The sequence below is a fragment of the Arvicanthis niloticus genome, chromosome 17, assembly GCF_011762505.2.
Source record: "Arvicanthis niloticus isolate mArvNil1 chromosome 17, mArvNil1.pat.X, whole genome shotgun sequence".
Classification (NCBI taxonomy): Eukaryota; Metazoa; Chordata; class Mammalia; order Rodentia; family Muridae; genus Arvicanthis; species Arvicanthis niloticus.
Window position 1 is genome coordinate 27,473,990 of NC_047674.1, and position 22,150 is coordinate 27,496,139.

The 22,150-nt window shown below is 40.5% G+C and overlaps 1 protein-coding gene across 1 annotated transcript in view; it reads right to left on the reverse strand.

Annotated features, from left to right (window-relative positions):
• Positions 1 to 230: 230 nt before the first annotated feature.
• Positions 231 to 22,150, reverse strand: part of Il18r1 (interleukin 18 receptor 1) — a 32,691-nt gene continuing 10,771 nt past the window's right edge. The window contains exons 4-11 of the mRNA XM_034521803.2: positions 21,077 to 21,242; positions 18,507 to 18,651; positions 15,399 to 15,461; positions 12,724 to 12,844; positions 11,130 to 11,269; positions 9,190 to 9,348; positions 4,604 to 4,762; positions 231 to 2,784 (exon numbers count right to left, since the gene is read on the reverse strand). Coding sequence (XP_034377694.1) covers positions 2,429 to 2,784; positions 4,604 to 4,762; positions 9,190 to 9,348; positions 11,130 to 11,269; positions 12,724 to 12,844; positions 15,399 to 15,461; positions 18,507 to 18,651; positions 21,077 to 21,242 — 1,309 coding nt within the window. The 3' untranslated portion in view covers positions 231 to 2,428. The remainder of the gene's footprint in view (positions 2,785 to 4,603; positions 4,763 to 9,189; positions 9,349 to 11,129; positions 11,270 to 12,723; positions 12,845 to 15,398; positions 15,462 to 18,506; positions 18,652 to 21,076; positions 21,243 to 22,150) is intronic.

The following is a 22,150-nucleotide window of genomic DNA, read 5'->3' on the forward strand; positions in this document are numbered from 1 at the left end:
ATTTCAGTGTATACAAATACGAGGTTCTCAAAGAATAAGTTTTTCAAAAATATACGCACAGGGTGACAGGCATTTAAAAACAATAGCTGTAGGTGTAGGTATTAAATTTCCCTCGCCTCCTTAAAACAGGTGGGGATCTATGTTGAAAGCCAGGCAGTGCAGTCTTCACCAAAACAAACAAAAAGGATGTCAAAAAGTGTTAGGATAAATGAAAAAGACACCAAGAGACATTTTCAGTCTAACGTATGTATTTGGCAGATTTAATGCAAAATATATTTCATATAAAATAAACTTCATGTGTCGAAGTTTGGGCGATAAAGGACAAAGCAAAGCCTCAAACTCTACAAACTCTCTTTTGATTCTAGGTTTTCACACACAGGATATAAGATGTTGAATGAATTTACCTTTTTTTCTCAGCCAGTCAAATAGTACATGAAGTCATAAGCTACAAAAAGTCCTTGAGAATCCCCATTCTTCTTGTTTTTTTCTGTTTTCTTTTGTTTTTGTTTTCACAAAATCTACTATATCTATTCAGAATAGTCTTTGCTCTAGACTTTCCTAGACTATTCCAGCTTCAGGCCAGGCATTTGCAAGATCACACCCAGCTTTGGGCTTCTCCAAATCTTCTTTTCCATGCAAGGTCAGTTTTATGCGAGGTCAGCATACACAGAGAGAGAGAGAGAGAGAGAGAGAGAGAGAGAGAGAGAGAGAGAGAGAGAGAGAGAGAGAGAGAGAGAGAGGCAATTCCCACAGACAGCCACTGTTTTGAACCAAGAAGAAGGCCCCAGTGGGACAACTCCCTTTAGAGAAACAAAAGTGTCTTCCAGTGCCCAGAGATGCATATTTCAGCAAGAGGCATTTTGTGTGTATTTGTGTATGTATGTTTCTGTGTTTATGTGTGTTTGTGTATGTATGTTTGTGTTTATGTGTGTGTTTATGTGTGTGTTTGTGTATGTTTGTGTGTTTGTGTATATATGTTTGTGTGTGTGTTTATGTGTGTGTTTGTGTTTATGTGTGTGTTTGTGTTTATGTGTGTGTTTGTGTATGTTTGTGTGTTTGTGTATGTATGTTTGTGTGTATTTGTGTGTGTGTATGTTTGTGTTTCCTCTGCTGTGATGCCGCTCCTCTGTCCTCTCCATTTGCAGACCCATTTCCCCACCTGCTCTCTGGCTCGAATTTCCTCTACTGTGGAATCACCCAGCCAACCAATGAGGACAGTTGCTGCCATCAACAGTAAGAGCCACATTTACAGAGCAGTCTTTAGTCCCCTTGTGAAGTAGGTGTGTTTACTTTAAATTCTAATTTTAGAGATGAGTAAACTGAAGTATGAAAAGTTGGATAAAATTCCAGAGCTCACAATGGAAGCAGAAAACCCAAGATTGTCCATCAAATTTGACTGCACCCACCACACCACCAACCACCACATGGAAAGTGCCTGCATGCCAAGGGCATCTGAAGTGGCTCGTTAAAACAACAAGCAATTGTTTCTTTGTTACAGTTTAGCATCTAATATTATCCTACAGATAAACATCTACATAAAGCCAACCAAAGCTTTAAGCCACTAAAGTTGAAAGGCCCACTGAGTTCTCTGAATTTAAATTTGTCTGCCATGAATAATATCAGGAGTTCCATTTCAAAGGTCTTATGAAAAAGTTTAAGAAATAAGCAAGTTCTGTCTTATATCTGACTGAGTTTCTAAGAACTACCAAGCAACACTAAACTCCTTCTGAAACCGAGTTTCTGGAGCTTTCTTTCATTCCATTTCTCATCTGTATCCAGCTCTTTCCCTCACCTCTTGCACCTCCCAGGCCTGGAGAGAGCCATGTACCCTTGAGATCACTAAAAATTGGTTCACAGAAAATGCATCTGAGCATGTAAAGTCCTCCAGTTGGAATCCATTGTCAGTTGAAAAATCCTGAAGAGATAGATGCCTTATTTGGGGACATAAATCAGTTTGCCTATTTACCTTCATCTTTCCTGAATGGAATGGTGTGCAGACAGCTCCAGGGCAGTGGTTCTCAACCTTCCTAATGCTTCGACCCTTTAATACAGTTCTCCACCCAACCATAAAATTATTGTCATTGCTACTTCATCAACTGTGATTTGGCTACCGTTATGAGTTGTAACATAAATCTTTTTGGAGATAGAGCTTTGACAAAGGGCCACAACTCACAGGTTGAGAACCACTGCTCTAGGAGAAGGAAGAATAACAAACTGATTTCTCATGAATCCCAAGGTCTTCTGGGAGTTCTGGATCACAGTCAAGGTTCTGTTTCATCTGTGATGACCCAATGACAAATCTTGTACCCGGGAGTGGGAGGGATAGTCACAAAATTCAGTCCTTTGAACCACAGCCTCCTCTGTGAATAGGCACACACATGACCTCTAGCAGGGTTTCACTTCCTTTTGACATCGAGCTTGTCAGAGCTCAAGGTGCTGAGAGAACTGGCCGAGCCTCCGATTCCGCTCTCCATGGCTTGAAGGCTTTTGCAGGCATCAGGTAAAGAAGATTCTTCCAGAACCGTGAGTTCGAAGAGAGTGGCTTGTCGGCCTCCCATTTCAAAACTCTGTAAGACTTCAGGAGTTTCAGCGACGGGGGAAGAAAGGTGATGTTGCTGGCTGGAGTAAACTCGATTAAGATTATTTTAATCTTCCTCTCCACCAGTGCTTCGTGGAGTCCACTCTGGAGTTCAAGCCTGGTTCCATTGGTCAGGTACCTCTCACTGAGGATGATGATTAACCTCCGGCTTTTTGCTATCAGTGCTTGGATCTCATCAACAACGTCTGGAAGGGCAAGGTTTCTATCAGTTCAGAGAACTAAACGGTGGACACAGAGGAGTGCTCTTGCTTTACGGTTTTTAACTTTTGGCTGCACTACCAAGGTTTTCTTTAAACATAAGACATTTTTATCTGCTTCAGACACCGAGCAGAATAATCATCTTAATAACTATAAAGGTGAGTGCTCACTTAGCCCTTAAGCCTTCTTTAAAGCTTTGTGTGTGTTGATTCATTTCTCCCCTACAGCAACCTCATAGGAAGGCACTGTCACCCCCATTTTGCCAAAGCAATGACGAACTTGCAGTCACTCAACTGGTGAGTCACAGGCAGACAACCCAGGTAAAGTACACTTTTCTCATCACCGACTTGTTCGTTTACGCAGGAAGGTTAAAGATTTAAAACAATACCCTAAACTGAACCGAAACACCAATTATTTTAGGCCAGAGGTGGGGTTTCCCTAAACAGCTGGATAGTAAACACTTCAGGTGCACTCTTGCTTTCTATCCAGCAGCTCACAGAGATACTGTGCTAATGACCATACTCGGCTGTAGCTAGGTAAACATGCCTAGCCATACATGCCAAGCCTTGCCCTGGACCCCAGAGAGTTCAACCAAGCCTAGTGATAATTCTGCAAACCCAAAAAGAAAAGTTAATTCTTTTTTTTAAACTAGGAATGTAGAAGGAACCAAGGAAATATAATGAAGTGGTAGTAAAAATATAGATCCATACTTTATAAATAACGATGTACCTTCTGGATACTGAGCACACCAGCATGGCCTACATCTCACCAGCAGTGCTGCACCTTGTAAGAAGTGGTTTGCCCCCAATCGGTACTGAACTTATTCTTTGCACTTAGTGCCATTTTCCCTTTCTGATTTGTGCTCTGAGGAGAACATAAAGCTATTTCCTATTTACTCCTGCCTTTTCTTTCTGGTTTAATTTATTACAGGTGTGGCACATAATAAATACGGGATGAATGAATTATAGTAACACTGACAACTGTGTGCTTTTCTTTTCTCTTCCTCTTCCTCCTCTTCTCCCTCTTCTTTCTTCTCCTCCTCCAACTTCTCTTCTGCTACCTTTTTCTCCCAATTCACTTCCTTCTCCTCCCTCTCCTCTTCCTCTGCATCTTCCTCTCCTTCTTTCTCCTCTTCCTTCTCTTCCTCCTCCTTCTCCCACTTCTCTACTTCTGCTACCTTCTTCTCCTTCATCTCTCATTCTCCCCCTTCTTCTCTCTCCTTCCCCTCCTCCTTCTCTTCCTCCTTCTCTTCCTTCTTCTCTTCCTCTTTCTCCTCATACTTCCTCTCTTCCTCCTTCTCCTTCTTCTCATCCTCCTTCTTCCTCTCTTCCTTCTTCTCATCCCCCCTCTCTTCCTCTTTCTTTTTCCCCTCCGTCCCCTCCTCTTCCTCATTAGTTAATTTTCTTAATATGCATATGTGCCCTGCCTACATATGTGTATGTGAACACAGAGGTCAGAGTTGGACCTCGAGTGCCTTCCTGACTTGCCTTCCATGTGGCTTATTGAGGCAGGATCTCAGAAAGTGAAATGGCTGTGCCTTTCCATAGGTGTCTGACCTGTGATGCAGAGTGCAGGGGTCAATGTGGAAGGGCTGGAGTTATTTTCTCAATATTTATTACTGTGTGATAATGAAAAGTTGGTTAATCAGACTGACCTGGTTAACTAATAACTAGTCATAAGCTGACCCAATTTCTCCTGGCTTAAAGGGTTTTAGCTATATGTACCTCTTTAAGGTAAAAAGACAAACAATCATCTCCTTACAAGAATTATCTTCATTAGCTGTCTGTCCAGGATTCCCTTTCTTACCTCCGCCAGGCACCACATCTCTTTCAAATATGCATAACTTATACCCATATTGTTTCTCCAGAACCCTGGGTAATGTCTCCACAGCAAAAGTGTACTCTTCTCCATTCTCAGGATGACACTCTTTCAGGTAAGACACAAAGGCATCATATGTTTTACCATCTAGGAGACAAGATGGAACTCTTTTAATTTGTGATTATAAGAAAAAATTTTAAGTAAAAACCTGTGTGAAAGTCATACAAAGAGAACAGAATTTTTGATTGTCAAATCTTAGATGCATACCAAGCAACCAGTGATCTAAATACCTTTTTAAAGCTTCTACTTTAGGGCTTCTACCATGTGGAGAGAGAGAGAGAGAGAGAGAGAGAGAGAGAGAGAGAGAGAGAGAGAGAGAGAGAGAGAGAATATGAATCATGACACTAAGGCATATAGGGAACCCCCTCCCTCATTCTATGATTGGGAAATAAGTTATTCCTTCACTCATTCGCTTCAGTCAACTGTACCACACCAATACTGGAGGTTTTTTACTCTCTAAAGGCCTTTAAAACATAATGTCAAGGCAAAGCAACATAAAGTAAAAGACGTAGATCAAACTGAGACTGTACCTCAGGGCACAGAAGAAATAATACGGGTACTTGGAATGAGATGCTAGCAACAATGAAAAAAGAGGCCATGGATTTAAAGGAGAACATTGAGAAGCATGTGGGAGACATGAAGTTGTAATTATAATCAAATACACACACATACACACACACACAATCTGGGGTATCAAATGTCAAGAGAAAAACCTATGATACCCTGAAAGCTTGGCAGTCATCCTCAAGTGGGCTCCCAGTGAGTACTTGATAATGAAGAGTATTTAGACGTCTGGGAGAATAAAGAGGAAAACATGTCACCTAACTAACAAAGACAATTCATTCTCTCCACCGGGTGAGGAAATGTGTACATGATTCTCCTTTTGGTTTCATGCAGTCTATTGAAGAGCCGCATACAACTTGACAAGACTGAACAGAAGCACATTCACAGATGAAAACAACCTGTGACACAGACAAAGATAAACAAGACAGTTTGGCCAATGAAAGAGGAGCAACCTCAATGGTCATGCTTTCCCAACAAGGGGAGTTTGAGTGACATCCTCCATTATGTAAGCAGTGTAGATGGGGCAGCAGGGTGATGGTAGTGGAATTGTTTTTATCACACAAAAACTTAGTAGATGGCCAACGAGTTAGATCTGCACCGACTGAATTGAAAGGCAAACATATTTGAGTCTCTTATTAAAATAAGATGGGATGGGACAACTCTGGGTGTGTTCTTTCATATGCCATAATCTCTATACCCAATGGCCAAGCCCTACTTCTTCACAATCAAGTTCACAAACCAATGCTTTTTCTATCTGGTAAAAGCTTGCTCAGTTCTTCTCAATTTATGCTGTTCCGCCAATTTGTTAGGACCAATTGCTAATATAAAGCAATTGGTTTAGCAGAATTGCATGTGTAAGAAAATTTTGATAGAGATTACAGAATCATATTCTCATCAAATGTAGAAATGATGGGTGAAATAAAACTAGTTGGTAGTATAAACAATAAACAATAACTACTGCCTCTGGTTCATGCTTTTAGATGGCTGTGAACTATAGCTATTGTTGAGGCAATGAAGAATTGAGCTTTTGTACATGTTTTTATCAAGTCAGTGGCAAAAATAGGCACCGACAGGTAAATCAAGGATCACACATTTCTCGCAGTCAAGCTATAACTGACCATGGGAAACAAGGAAGGTGGCCCCATGTGTATCTACAGCACATGTAACGTGCCTTTGTTTTTATGCATGAAGAACTAGTTTCCAACTATTGATTGACTTCAAGTTTCCTATTTCAAGTAATTATTTTTATGATATAAACCAGCTCATTTTCATCACAATTTATTTTTAAATGTGGATAGTGAGAGGTTTGATAGAAAAATCTAATTCTCTGATGATTAGTAATACTTTTGATCTCTAATTAATGATACTATCATTATATAAATGGTCATTTAAGGTAAGAGTGAGTTGGCAGAACCAATGTTTCTCCGACTGTGAGCATCAGTTGACTGTATTTTAGTAGTCTTTGGCTTGTTGGCTCTTTTCATGTTCTGTCAAAATACAGATCATACTTGTTGGCTACAAAATTTTCTTCCCAGACTTATTTTCGTTTCCTCCCTCGCCACGGACTGCATTTGTTCATGGAATTCACTCTGAGTGAAGTCGCTTAGAGCATGTTCCTGAATGTTTCTGCACATTGCTGTATTAACTGTGATAAGAATGAGCTGATGAAAATGACTAGGGCTAGAAAGATGGCTGAGTGCGTGTAAGTTCTTGTCTCTTTGCTAAAAACTTGGGTTCAGTTCCCAGTATCCACATGATGACCAACCATCAATGGCTTCTGTTCCAATTGGATGCCCTCTTCTGCCTTCTGCAGGCTCTTGCACACATGTGGTGTACAAATACTCAGGCACACACATATAAAATAAAATCAATATCTAAATGATTTTCAGAAAACAAAAACAAAACAAGGATGTGTAAGTTGGATCAAACAAAATTGACAAAGGGAAAATGTTATGGAAACTCAGGAGAAAGGGTATTTGATGCCTATTTAAATACAAATATTAGTATTTCTGAGCAGAGACCATGGAGAAAAGGCCATACACAGACTTTTTACTTCACTGTCTCATATCCTTTCAAAGGAAGATCACATACAGACAGGCTGAGAGTCATATTCCCTGAGCCTACTCTCTGTTACTATTAAAAGTTGCAAACATAAAAAATGATGATGCAGTTCTATTATACTATAATAAAAACGTAATGAGTTTTAAAAATCTCAGAGGAGTGTATTTGAGAATCACTTCCTATTATGTTAAGGAGTCCTTTGCTCTTATAACCCTAAAATTGGATACTAAAAAAAAGTAAAGATATACTTGGGTCTCCCACACAACCACGCCACAGCAAGCAAAGGTACATGATGACATGGGGTATCTAACTTTCTCAGTATAGATACTAAGGGAACCTCACCTAAGATATAAATAGTGTCTGGAAATATGACAAAACAGAAAGCCCAGTGCCAGAATGGACCAAGAATGGATATGTTGAAAAGGAAGACACACACACACACAAACCAAATATATGAAAGGTTGCTTGTGTTCTTAACATCATAAAATGAAATACAAATTAACTCTACTCAGCTTCAAGTCCTTGTCTATTAACCGGACAGATATCTAAGAGTGCGTGGGTGAGGGTATAAAGAAAAGTCAAGGCCATCCTTTGTTGTTAGTGTGTAAACTTTCAGGAAGGAAGGCAATGGGACAACACCTGTCTAAACCTCCTTGGCGTTAGCAGAGATTCCACTGTGGAGAACGCCCCTGTGGCCATACAGTATGAATAGGAAGTAATGGATGGATGACTCCATTTAGCACAGCATCTCTGTAATAGCAAAGAGGCAAGAGCACAAACACCCGCCCATGTGAAGGAGAGGACATACAGAGTGGTGCTTACACAGAAGCAAGTTTCTGAGGATGTCGGTGTGGGGGCACACACCTGTAACCCCAGTACTTCAGAGATGGGATAAAATGATACATTGCAATGGGGAGGCCAGCCTGGACAACATGAGACTCTATCTCAAAGACAGACAGACAAACAGGCAGACGGATCGACAGACTGACGGACGGATAGAACAGATAGATAGACATGAAAGCAGGGCCTGATCAAACCTGAAAGATGAGGGATTCCTTCAATAACAGGAACAGATACATAAGAAATCATAAAGCAAAAAGTAAAAATAATAAAGTAGGGTAACTAAACCAAGACTTGGTTTTTAAAGGCAGCATGAAATAAGAATCCACGTTAATAACTCACTGGATGTAATAGCAGGTGAGGACACTGTGGGAATTAGAGACATGGACAAGTCAGGAAAGGCCTCCTGCTGTATATTTACAAATTTTGAATTTGACCTCTATGAAGTTTCTTTTTCTATTAAACACACACACACATACACACCAGAATTAGGTTAACTTTTTCAGAGCATAATAATCTCGAAATATGAAGGTTTTCAGTCACTTTAAAAAACACTGAGAAGCATAGGCCCTTAGACAAGACAGCCACTAAGAGCTGACGGATCTAGGAGACTGAAACTGAGGTGACTTTCTTTCTCCCCCGCATTCCTCCAGGTACATTATTTGGTCTCCTTTTCCCAGTTCAAATGATGAAAGGGATGACAGAAAATTCAATGAAAACAAACTTTCTTGGGTATAAAATGGTGCCTAGAGTGTGTAGTGGTGTATGTGTGTAAACACACATGGCCTGACAGCACAGGACATGTGAGGAGACAGTTCAGCGATATGAAACATCAGAAGAACCACACCTGAAAAGTCACAAACAAGTACAGGTTTACACATTGCCCATCTCAGTGTAACCCACACAGTGTAATCCCCGACTCCCAGCTGGGAACCAGCGTTCCAAATTGTTAAAGGTGTCATCCAAATAAAACAAAGACCAGTGTTTCCTTTACTGGGTGCAGGCACAAAATCACGAGCCAGGGTGTCCCCGTCACGGCAGCATATTACCTGTTAGTGTCTCGTCTCTTTCTGCTACACGTCTATAGAACAGAACCAAGTCGACTTTATAAATGATGCACAAAATCGCCATGCACACTGCTGCCACAGAGGTGAGAGCAACCATAGTTATTCCTCTCGTAAAGACATGGCCTGGGATATCCAGTGTTTCTGCAGAAAAACAAGAGAGACAAAGGGAAATCATGAGTCAAAGCAAAGGCACGCGGCCAGCATTTCTCACCATCGTGTTGTGGTGGGCAGTTCTTGCCCTTCGCTCTGACTCAGGTGTCTGTCTCCCCATGTGCTTTCATATTCCCCATAGCTCCCACACTCCTGCTGGTTTCTACAGTGGGAGATCTTTTTACTCCAACTTGTAAACGTGTACAAGGATATCCAAAGACTTGAAGTAGAAGCATGGCCACCCAGGCCATCTGCATCTGGGGAATTTTAGATTTCTAAAGCAGTAACATGCTAGGGTTGGGAACAAAGGACTGGATCAAGAATCACTGTTATTGGATGAGCCAATGGTATGTTGTCTTCAAGGAGGGCACACTGAATAGAGAAAATCTGGGTTTCCTATATGACTGCATCAATTGGTTTGTGTTTTAGGAAAAGATCCTTGAGGCTTCTAATCCCTAGTATCTTCATGTGAAAAGGAAAAATAATAAGTGAGCCTCCTGCTTAGCTTATGGTTGCTGATGACCAAGACACACCACAGAATGTGTAACAGTGCCTGACACACGGCACTTCAGGTTTTTACAAAATTTTAGGCAATATACTAATCAAAGCAAAGAGCTGTGTCCCCCAGATTGATTCAGTCTGTATTCACCATAGGTAAAACAAAAGAGCAAAGAGGGATTTAAAATAAAATTAATAATAATAATAGTAATAATAATAATAAGTAGCCATCCAAGAAAGTGGTGATGGCCAAACAGTTTCAAAACCTTCTGGGGAGGCAGAAAAGATGATTCAGCCATTAAGAGGTCCAGGGTTTGGTTCTCAGCATCTACTTGAAGGCTCATACCCATCTGTAACTCCAGTTCTACGGGAAATCTGACTCCTTCTTCTAACTTCTGTGGACACCAGGCTCACACATGATATACATGTTTACCACCTGTACCCAGGAAAATATATAAATAAGGCCCTTTAACCCCAATATTTTTATTTGGTTGAGATTAAATGTTAATCACATCTTATTTCCTTGTTTGACCAACAACATTTTATTGATTCACAGTATGTTAGTCTTTATAATGATTCTAATTTTTCATAAGCTTACACAGTGCTGCAGCAACCTACCTAAGCATTATCTTTTTCCTTTCCTTTTGCTTATTCTCCAAGAAGAAATACTAATGGTGTGATGTTTTCCACATTAAACAGTGTAAATCTCACTGAAGTGTTTACCCTTCTACCTGGCACACTTTTAAGAAATAAACCTTTCTAGTAAAATCAGTCATTCCATTAAGTAAATAATTACTTATATTTAATAAGCAGACTCTTAGAGGTCATATTCTGGGGTTCCTACATCTTTGAGAGCAATCTATGAATTTCTGATGTGACAGAGACAGGACGGTCCTATTCCCCAGGTGACATATGTGAATTGAGAGGAGCAAGTAGAAGCAGAAGCTCTGAGGATGCCTGAGGTGCTGAGCTGGTACTGAGCGGTGCCCAGGAAATACAAATGACATCAGATAACAGAAGAAGCAGGTTAGCATGCTTCTGCTTCACAAGGTCACAGACCACATAACTGATGCTCACGTGACAAGAGAGGAAGACGGAGGTGCTCCCCGTGGGAGGAAAGCATGTAGATCTAGTCCTATAAGCTGAGACTTTTGTCACCTAGCTCTGTGACCTGGGATGGGACTCTTCACCTATGAAAGCTTATTGTTGAGACTGGTTGAAGTCACAGAGAGAGCCAGCACAGAGCCTGTCAAGAAGAACAACGTGTCTCGTACCTTTTCTCACCAAGATGAAGCTTTTGGAGTCCGTGGCTTCTTCATTGGCCACGGTGCAATTATATAAAACATTAAGATATTTTTCAGTTATGTTCTGAATTCTCAGTATTTTTGAAGCATACAGTTTGCCTTCAGAAGTCCTGTAAGGTAAGAAGATAATTTAGCAACAGGCTTTGTTTGTGAGTGATAAAGTCTACTCAGGAGACAGGAAATTATATGTTTAAAATATTGAAAGGAAGCTTCGGCCATGTTTCCAGTTTTGGTGTGAATTAAAATTAGTTTTCCAACTCCTCAAGGGAGCAATAGAATTCACAGAAAGGTACACTTCCCCTCCTTTGTTTTTCTATTTCTCCCTTCTAATGACTTGGAATGCATTCAACACCATCACTCCTACTAACTAACTGTGGCGAGCCAGCTCTGCAGCCAGGGTCTACACAGAAAAGATGCTGTTTAGCTTACAGTTAAAAGGCATAGCACGTGCTCTAGCAGGGCCCCTGAGCTACATCATATCTGCAGCAGCATCTGTGGACTTATGTATGGTCTTTCTTTTCCATGCTTTAAAGCCCTCAGAATTCAATCACAGGGGCTCCACTCTTGTGGTGATTTGACTAAGAATAGCTCCAACAGGCTTATAGATTTGAATAATTGGTCTCCAGGGAGTGGCACTGTTTGAAAGGATAAAGAGGTGTAACCATGTGAGAGGAAGTGTGTCATTGGGATTGGGCTTTTAGATTTCAAAAAGTCCTTTCCAAGTCCAGAGTCTAGCTCTTCCTGTTCCCAGCAGATGTCAGCAGATGTAGAACTCTCAGCTCTCTCTTCAGTACCATGTCTCCCTATATCTCCCATGCTCCCTGCCAAGAGGATAATGGACTAAACCTTTGAAATTGTAAGCAAGTCCCAACTAAATGCCCCTTTAAAAAAAATGAGTTGGCATGATCATGATGTCTCTTCACAGCAATAGAACCCTGACCAAGACAACTTCTCAATCCAGTCAAACCACATTTCACAGGCCTTACCCCCTTAAAGACTGAGTGGGTTTATTTTTCCATTCTCTATACATTCAAAAGACAATGGCAATCAGACTCCTGTAGGAGTGCAGGAGATGACAAATCACATCAAAGCTGCATCAGCTGGATATTTTCCGTGGTTAAGAAAACGGGCTGCTCTTGCAGAAGACCTGAGTTTGAGTTCGTACACCATTTTTACTTTTGCAGCACATTAATAAAAATAAAGCACTTGACATCAGTCTTAAAATCCAAGAAACTATGCCACCCTTTGATTGCTCTCGTATGAAGAGAGCTTGGTGACTTCGCCCCCCCAGAGTCTGACTAAGTGGTGCCTTTATAAAATGATGATAAAAACGCTTACTAAAATTGTCAGAAAACTTCTTTCTTCAAGTTTAGATATGTGCAGCACACTTCTTCATGGCTGGTCACATTGGAACATGGTATTGATGATGATAAGCAAATTATAATTGCAGTTGAAGCTGACTTAAACATCCCGTCAGCCACTCAGGAGCCCAGCCTCTCTTCTGCTCTGTGCACATGTAAGTTTTACACCACCATAGCATCTCTCACATGTCACACATACATACCATGTTGTCGCATTCCTGTCTTCTTTCACATTAGGGTCTGAGCTGTCCTCTTTCCTGATGCTCCAATAAAACAAATCATTTTTATTCAGTAAAGCACTGCAGTTCAGCTCCACATCTTTTCCTAGGGAGAAGTTGACAATCTCGGTTTTGAATTTAGAAACTCGGTAGACGTTTCAAATACAGTCAGTGTGTGGTTAAGTAAATGTTAAATACACCACATTCAGAAAAAAAATTGAAGAGGTGCTTCATTTTCAATTTTTAAAAAATTATGATAACGGAGAGTTATGTAGCAACCACTAACCATCACCAAGTAACTAACTGGTGATAATATTTATCTATATAAATATTCACATTTACATCAGTTATTAAAATTTAAGGGGTCAGTGGACTTTCCAATCTTCAAATGAGTAGACAGTACCAAACCAATGCCTCTCTTAAACTGCCAGAAAAACAAGATAGGTATACTGTACAAACCAATTATTTAAAATAAGAAAGGCGTTGCCACCCAGGGGAAAGAACAAGAAATGGTGAAATGAAAGTATAGCTAGGAAAGCTTTCTTACAGGTAAGTAAACATGAGCGGCCATTTTATTTATAAGAAGTACCTTGGAGTTGAAATAAACAGGAGTCTCATAAAGCAGAGATTCCAGTTCTGTGGAATATGGGGGCAGCTGCACAGCTCTGAGAATATCAGTAAGGGCTTGGATAGCAAGAGACTGCAGATAGCAAGAGACTTCTCGCAGATGTTTCCAGTGGGACCATAGGAGAGCAAGTGTTGCTTAGCCAGGATGTAAGGGATTCATTACAGCCAAGAAATTTGTGTGTACTTGAATATATGGGTCAATTAGATAGGTATATGAATTAAGCATTGGCTGAAAATAAGACACAAGGAAACTTATTTCAAAGCAAGTCTTTGTTGTACACATAATTTTACTATTTTTATTAAAGATAAAAGCAAACCTGCATGCTAATGAGTTGTGTGCTTTTTTTTTTTTTTAATGTAAAGAATTAAACACTGGCTAAATAATTGGTAATTCATGATCTGGGACATCTTCAATGTTACTTAGAAATGTTCAAATCTTGATTTTATAATCATCAAAGCTGAGACAACTTTACATAATTACGTAATACAAAATGTCGGAAATAAATTTAGGGACCTTTCAGAAATTCTATCCTGATCCTGACTTCCAACAAATTTTTTAAAAAGATAAAATTCAAGTCTGCAACTCAAACAGCCAATTTCAAAAAGAAACACTCTAACACAATACAATCCAAGGGTTCACTAATTTGACTCAAACTCAGGAATGACAGGAGGGAAACACTAAAGGTTTTTGTTTTGAGGGTTTTTTGTTTTGTTTTCTGCAATTAAACCATTATGCTTCTATGAGACAAGCCTTTATATGCACAGTAAAGAGTGAACCTCCTAACTCACACATGTTTTGACCCTGGGGATGAGGTGTTCAGTTCTCTCCCATGGTGGTACACTGGAGGAAGGCATGCCTGGTACACAGTGTGCATGTGTGTATGTGTGCATGTGTGCATGTGTTCTCAGAACAGAGCATGCAATGAGGCTGTACAAGTCAGCTCCAGTGACTGCTCCTGGAAACATCTTGGCTTCTTTGTGGTTTTGATTTGGAATTTCTTGTCACTGTGTATTCAGAACGATTTTACTTTCCCCAGACTTTTCAAGGTCCTCCCATTCACCTATCCAGTCCCACATGTGGTCTCAGCTCACAGCTTAAGAAGCTGTGTTCTAGTGACAAAGGTTTGCAACCAGCATGAGCACAGAGTTCTCTCCAAAACCAGCTATTTCTATGCATGACAGATTGGAGGTTGCACATCTGCTCTCAGCCACCCCAGCTGAGTTCTGAGCAGACTGAGATGATTTATGAGTTCTGTGGCCTGTATGCCAGTTATTCAGTCAAAACCATGGAAGGCAGTATTCCTGTACTTACATAGGAAAATATCTCAAATCATTTAGCTCAATACCTGGTTTAGAATATGCAAATTTATTCCATTCCTTCCTTGTTTTTATATTTGAAAGAAATTACGGAGTTGTACACATGGAGTCTTAAGAGTTGTCTAGATCAGCAGTTCTCAACCTGCAGGTCATGACCCCTTAGGAATTTCACAGCGGTTGCCTAAGGCCATTCTACATGTCAGATGTTTACATTATAACTGTAGCAAAATTATAGTTACTAGGTAACAACAAAATAATTTTATGGTTGTAGGTCACCACAATGTGAGGAACTGTATTAAAGGGTCACAGCATTAGGAAGGTTGAGAACGATTGCTTTATACACATCCTGAAATTGCAGCCAATTCCATCTATGGCCAAATATTTAAACTATAGAACAAGATTGATTTATCCCTCCAGAGTATTATCACCAAATTTTCATGTTTTGAAAGGTAAATAGAGGAAAAATAGGTGAGGGGGACCATGACAGAGAGTGTAGTCTACAAACCATAGACAGCCCCACTGATTTTGAACAGAAGTGTCATTTAACTGATCTAAAAGGTTCAATAGTCAAACAATGACATGCCTTTCCTCATTTTGTAATATTCTCCAATAAGTATATAATGAGTCGTATCCCCCAACAGTGAGCCATATTTACTCTTGAAAACTCGATAATGGCTTCATTTGTAAATTCAGAAAACACACATTGTAAAACCTACCCAGTTCTACAGCCACCTTCTCAGACTTTGGTCCAAAAATAGCTGGAGTTATTTTACTGTTCCCTAAAAGGAAAATAAAACAAACAAACAAAAATATTAGAATTGCCTCGAGTTTCTCTAGGACACCTATCTGTTGGAACGTGATCATTCCATGTAATAAAGATTCCAGCATTAAATTTCTAGATTATTCATGATTTTATTTACTGCTGTTTAAGGGATCCAAAAATGTTAACTGGAAGAATAACCTAAAATAACCAACTTGCAACTTTTAAACTGTGTGCCACTCTCAGTTTCCATTCCATTCCACCCAAACTAGAACATGAGTCATCCCCTTGTTCAGTGTCTAACACCAGCCCACTTCTATTTCATCAGGACCACCAAGCACAAATGTAGCGACTTTGACAATTTTGCTTCATCAGACTGCTACATTTTATCATTAATTATTTGTTGTTAATCTGTTGCTGTGCCTAATTTATAAACCAAATTTTACCACAGGCACATATTTATACAGACACATAGCATGTGTCAGTTTTGGTTCCAACTGTGGTGTCAGGAGTCCCACTAGGTTTTGAGCTTTATCTGAGGGTAACTGCAGTCATTGCTACACATTGATTGTGTCATGGGCTCATTAACACAGCTCAGATTATTGAACCTTCATTGCCCATTAGCTATATGTGCATATTGTTAAAAGCATCATCCATCTAGACTCTTCTGAACTCAAACAGTGGCTTCTGTCCAGTGAACCTGAAGCCAAAGAAACATCTTGTCCAGAGAGACTGCTGCCAGATACTAAGAGGACCAGATGCTTAGGACATAGAAGATGGACAGACACTGGAAAGCACTTGCCATCTACACTCTACATCATTTCCCTCCATCTGTCTATCTCTCAATGATGGGTTTAACAAAATATATCAAGACTAGATGAGAAGCTCCCCTCCCAGGCACCAATCCTGCTCTTGAGGATATGGGTCTCCAGCCCTAACCATGCCCTGGGTGCCTTATCTGACTCTGCCCAACCCTGCTGTACAAACCTGTAATCCCAGCACTACTACTGTCCCTAGGGATTTCTGTTCCTAACCTAAATTATATACGCTTCTCCTATTAATCTCATTATTGTCAAAATGGGTTAGGTGTTGTGGGGTGGGTTCCTGATTAAAAGGATGAGCCCAGCCCAGGTTTTCTGTCTCACAATAGTCATTTACCCTCCAGTCAAGTGGAAGCCTTCTCAGGGCTGGGGAATGGTTGATGTGCTAGGATGCGACCTGAGTTTGAATCTCCAATGCCCATGTAACAAGCTAAGCATGCCTGCATGTGCCTGTAACCCTAGCACATGGGGGAAGAGACAGGCAGATCTTGGAAGCTCCCTGGTGAGTTAGTCCAGCCATATTAGTAAGTTCTTGGTATAGCAAGAGATGTGTCTCAAGGCAACAGCAGAGAGATACAGATAGAAAGACATCTGATGTCCAGAGACACACAGAACATCATAGATACACACACACAGGTGGTTTCTTGGTCTGGAATTTTCCAGAACTGCCAGCCAAATAAACTTCTATGGTTTATAATTGGCTTGGTTCATGGCACTCTGTTCTAGCAGAAGAATATGTCCAAAAGAAATTTGCGGGTGTGAGTGCTTAAGGAATCTGAGAAAGGAAAGTTATCTTGCATTGTCCAAGCAGGCTATGAATATGTCTTCATAAGAAAGTCAGAAATGTCAGACTCTGGGAAATGCCTATAATGATGGACGGTGTGAGAGAGAAGGAGGAGGAAAAGGAGGAGAGAAGACAATGAAAAAAAAAAGACTGGCAGATATGTGCTCTTGGGCTTGAGGATAAAGTATAAGGTAGCTAAGATAGACTCTGGATACTGGTGAAAGGCAGAGAAATATATTTCTCCCACACTCTCCAAAACTATACAATGCTGTGGAAACCTTGACTTCAAGCCAGTGAACCTATTCAGACATGTGACCTCCAGAACTGGAAGTCAAGGTGTGCATTTGTTCAGGACACTCGGTCTTGGGGTGCTTTGCTGTAATCGTAACCCACAGGCAGCTATTGAAGCATAAGGTGAAGTGCAGAAGAAAACTGTCGATACAGTGCATATGTTGGAGCCATCTGTGAGCTTGTGGATTTAGTTAAATGTGCCATCCACACTGGGTCTCTAGTTTACTGGGACAGTAGTGGAGAAAGTCATAACTAGGTTTATGGCCATACCACATATCTTCAAACGACTGGAGGAGCTTTCATATAGGAACAGAAAATCTATGAAGTTTTCAAAAAGCAGCCAGGAAGAGCTAAAGGCAGTAAAACGGACTCTAGAAAATACATCAAGGTGGTTGCACACTCAAATTTCCCTGTAAGTTTCCACGAAGGTAGTGGACGGCTGGTTCTTGGCTGTGCCATCTGAAGTATATATCCCTGTGCAGTGCAGATCAGTTAAAATGCCTCTCAGGTCGCTCTCACCATAGAATCCTAGGTCTTTGATTGTCCTCTGGGCTCAGAGCAAATTGGGCTATGTGCAAAACTCCCCTCCAACTAGCAAATGGTGCCCTTGCTTTTTGTCCTGCCAGCTGTTCTCCCAGCATGCTCTGCCCTTTCGAGTAGCTGTCCCTCCAAGATCCAGACCTGGCAAAAGCTTCAGCACTTGTCTTTCATCTCCCTGACGACCTGGTTCATCTAGTTACAGCTTTAGCGCCTAGTGCCTCTCTAGATTGGTATAAAATTTCTTAACCACCGTGTATCCCTTGCCTTGGTGCAATCTCCCTTTGCCTTCCAACACTAAGTACAGCTTATGAATATAGTCGTCGATAAATATTTGTGACCACAATACATATTTGCTAAGCAAAAACAGAAGTTTAACAAGATCCTGGAAAATTACTCAAATTCTAAACAAGAACGAGCTAATTTGTAAGAGGTTCACCCACATAAGCTTGTTTGCTACTAAGAAAATGTGTTTTCAGCCAGTTTAATGGGAGCCCAGGATAAAGCTTTTAAACCTGAGATTTCAAGTGGTGTTGTGTTCTCAAACCCGAGGAGGTACCCTCGTCTCACAATTAGAGAAAGCACCTGCTTCTTTCATATTCACGTGCTTCTTCTGCAAACTTTCTCTTACCTTCAATAACTGTTATATTGAAAGTCTTGGTGATGTTGTACTGTTTCCCGTTATGGTGGACAGAAAACACGCAGGAGTAATAACCCTCATCTCCAAACTCAGCATTCTTCTGGATCATGGAAGTTTTGGATATTTCCTTACAGTTCTGGTTTTGTCAAGGCAAGTTAAAATACTTTAGGACAATAAAGGCAACATAGTTTTAATTATTCACTTTCCTAATGATTGAGATCTTTGGGGATAAAGGGAAACACAACAGATGACCAGCAATCCCTCAGTCCGTATCCCAGCAACTCACCCTTGCTTCCACTGGAACAGTAAAGTGCCCTGTTATCATTGACACTAATGAAGAGAGGGCTCTTCCCACCCCTACCTGGTGTTCACACACATACAAAGAGAGAGACGGACAAACAGAAACAGAGACAGAATACTTAAATAACAAAGTCCCTGCTTAGGTGAAGACCGTCCATGGAACGCATCTCTGCTGCATGACACTTTGGCTCCAATTCTGTGGGTAAGGGGAGGGTCGATGGGAACATGGACAGAATGACTCAGAGGACTGAGTAGAGTTTGCCAGCTCTGGATTTTTGATGTCATGCACAATAGGCATACCTCAATCTTTCTTTTTTTTCTCTATATGTTACAGTAACCAATAATAACAATCACAAAGCCACGGACCACAAACCAGCCCTCAGTCAGCCACTGGTAGGGCCTGGTTAGTGCAGGAACTATCAGAAAAGGAGATCTGAAAGACTAACTTGGACCACGTGGCTCTGTTCCTCCACATTCCTAACGAAGAGAACCTGACTTCACCTCTTGCTGGCTTCTGCTGGTGGTCTCTGTAGCTAGACCCTGGTAGTTACCCAAATATCTTGCAAAGTGCTCTTGTGTACCTCATATCTGCAAAGTGTTTCTGAGCATAAGTAGCATTTTATAAACCTGAGCAGATTCTCTCCAATATGTACAGAATGCCAGTGGTCTAAAAGTTTCAATCAGACCTTTTCTGATTCAGCTGCCTTGTACCTCAGTATGATCACGGACACCCCACAGTCTGAGCATGCTTGGTCTTCTGTTCATCTGTTCAGCCACAAAGAGACCCAGAAACACACATTTCCTAAATTTAGGTATCTGTACTGGGGCTTTCTCTAAAACCCAGCAACCAAGACTCCCTAATTTACATGTACTGCAAAATGTGTATATTTAACAGGAAGAAAAGGCAGGTAAACTCAAGACTGAGTCATGTGTTTTGAAAATATTTCAGATAGGAAGCTCCCCTGCCACCTATCAAGATGTCACATATCAAGACATTAGAGAAAGAGCTATAAACACGCCCCAAGGAAACCACCGGTGTCTCGGCTTCCACAGGTTCCCCTGTTCAGCTTTGACAGGGTCAGCAGTATGGGGTTTTCTCTTCCACAGATGTGATACAGGTCGTGTTGCATGTGTCTATGAATGGGAATGAATACACTGTTTTATACATGCTGAATGTGAGACACAAGTGTGAACAGCTCCTCTGTGGCATCTTTTTAAAGAGCTCTTACAACCCAATAAGAAAAAGACCCTCCAAGGAAGCAAACAGAAACTACACAGACTATCCACAAAACAAGCTCTGTTAGGAGACAGTCCACACATTTAACTTTGAGTCATTGAGAGAACAACAGGAAGACACACCAAGTTTCTAAAATGTTTGATGTCAAATTTTTAACCTTTAGAAAGTATTATTTCTCGTGTTAGGGAAGTGTAATGAAGGTAGGTAGAGAGTTGGACAATCAATTAACCTCTCTCTGGTCCAGTAATCTTACAAGTATGGATTTTCTTGAATGATCAACCACATTATTATTATATTAATCATAAATCACCCAAAGAGTTATATAAATATTATCCGTTATAATCTGTAAATAACAGAAGGACCCAGGAAACTTACACATGTCTAATAGCAATGAGGTCAGTTAGTTTAAATTAAGTCCATACAAAACACAGGCCAGGTTTAAAAGAAGGTTGCTCAAAGAAAGGTATGGGTGAATAATCACATCGTTTTAGGTAGAAAAAAAAGACAGACAACAGAACACCCCACTTCTAAGGACAGATGTTCATCTGGTAATGAAAGAGACACAGTTGAGGGATTAGGAGAGATTTTTTACTTCCTTTGTTTTTTTGTTTTCTCTCTCCCAGCCTTATAAAGTAGACTCAAATATTCAGGAAACATATACAATTGTGTTTCAACATTTAAATGGATGTTGCAAAATAAAATGAAAAAGATAATCTAAATATGCATGCCCAAAACTGGTTTAATTAAATAGAAGGACAATGAAGGAAGAAGAGGAGAGAAGAATCAGTCATTGTATACTGAACACCCACTACAAAGCAGTGCGACCACCACACTCCCCACATTGCATACATCGGCACTTTACAATAACCGTACGGGACACTTTCTCATACAGGCCAAGTCAGTCATGTGGACTTAGACCAAACTGTTTTAGTTGAGGTCAAAATGGTCCACAGTCTTCATATTCTCTGCATGGAATGTTATCTTTCCTATTGAGTCTTCAGTGGAGATATTTTCAATGTGTTACCTTATACAGCGACGTGTGGTTGATCAGCTCTTCATAGTCAGAATTTTCACATGTTATACGCAGAACCTTCTTAACTTCAACATCTCTGCTCGTCACAAGTTTTTCGGAGAAGCAGCTGTGCTTGTTTCTTTTGGTGACATTTAAAGTCCAATTTTGACGATCATTGCTAAGAAACAAAGGTATGGAGGAATTTTGTAACTGAAGAGATTTTACAACTGCTTCCAATCTTCCAATTTACTCTAATTCCTGTATAAAGAGATTTAATTATTGATGTGTAAGTTTTTCTCTGCCACAGTTTGATTCAGAGGAGAAAGTTTACAACTGTCATAAGGTAAAAGATTACACTCCAGTGCAGTCTTTACACACACACACACACACACACAGCATCACAACATCATGTGCATACCACATACACACCACACATACTTACCAAATACACACAAGCAGCCATTTGGGATGAATGGAAGAGCAACTAACATTTTAAACTTTATCACCAGTGCTGGACAAATTCAGAGATTTACAGACCAAGATAGGAAGATAGTCTTAGTTCCAAGAGATCTATAATCAGCTGCCAACATTGTCTCCTGATGATGTGTGCATCTACACTGTGTGTTCTGTTTCTCAAGGCATGTTATTCCATGAACTTTTCCTTACTATCGGAGAAGCTGGAGCTCAGTGCAGCCCTTGCACAACTGAGCAAAGGGGGAATTCAGTAGCTCTTATGGTTTCGGTTACTCTTCTCAGAAATCGGCCATCCTGAAGATGGTGCTAAATGGCATGATTTTAAACAACATGTTTTTAAAAGTGAAAACAGTTTCAACTTTGTGTTTGCTTATACCATGCATGTGACATATGGGTCCACATCCCAAAAGTAGCATACATATTGTTAAATGTTCCTGTGACCTGGGAAATGTGTGTCCACCTGGGTTTCCCCAGGTCCCCCTTTTACATCTACAATGGGATGGAAAGGAAAGAGCAAAGTGCTCTATTGGTCTATTGCTCAAAGACTCTCAGATATTTTAGAGTGTGTGCATGCAAGGGAGAGTGACCACTTCCCTAATGTTCATGTGGTTA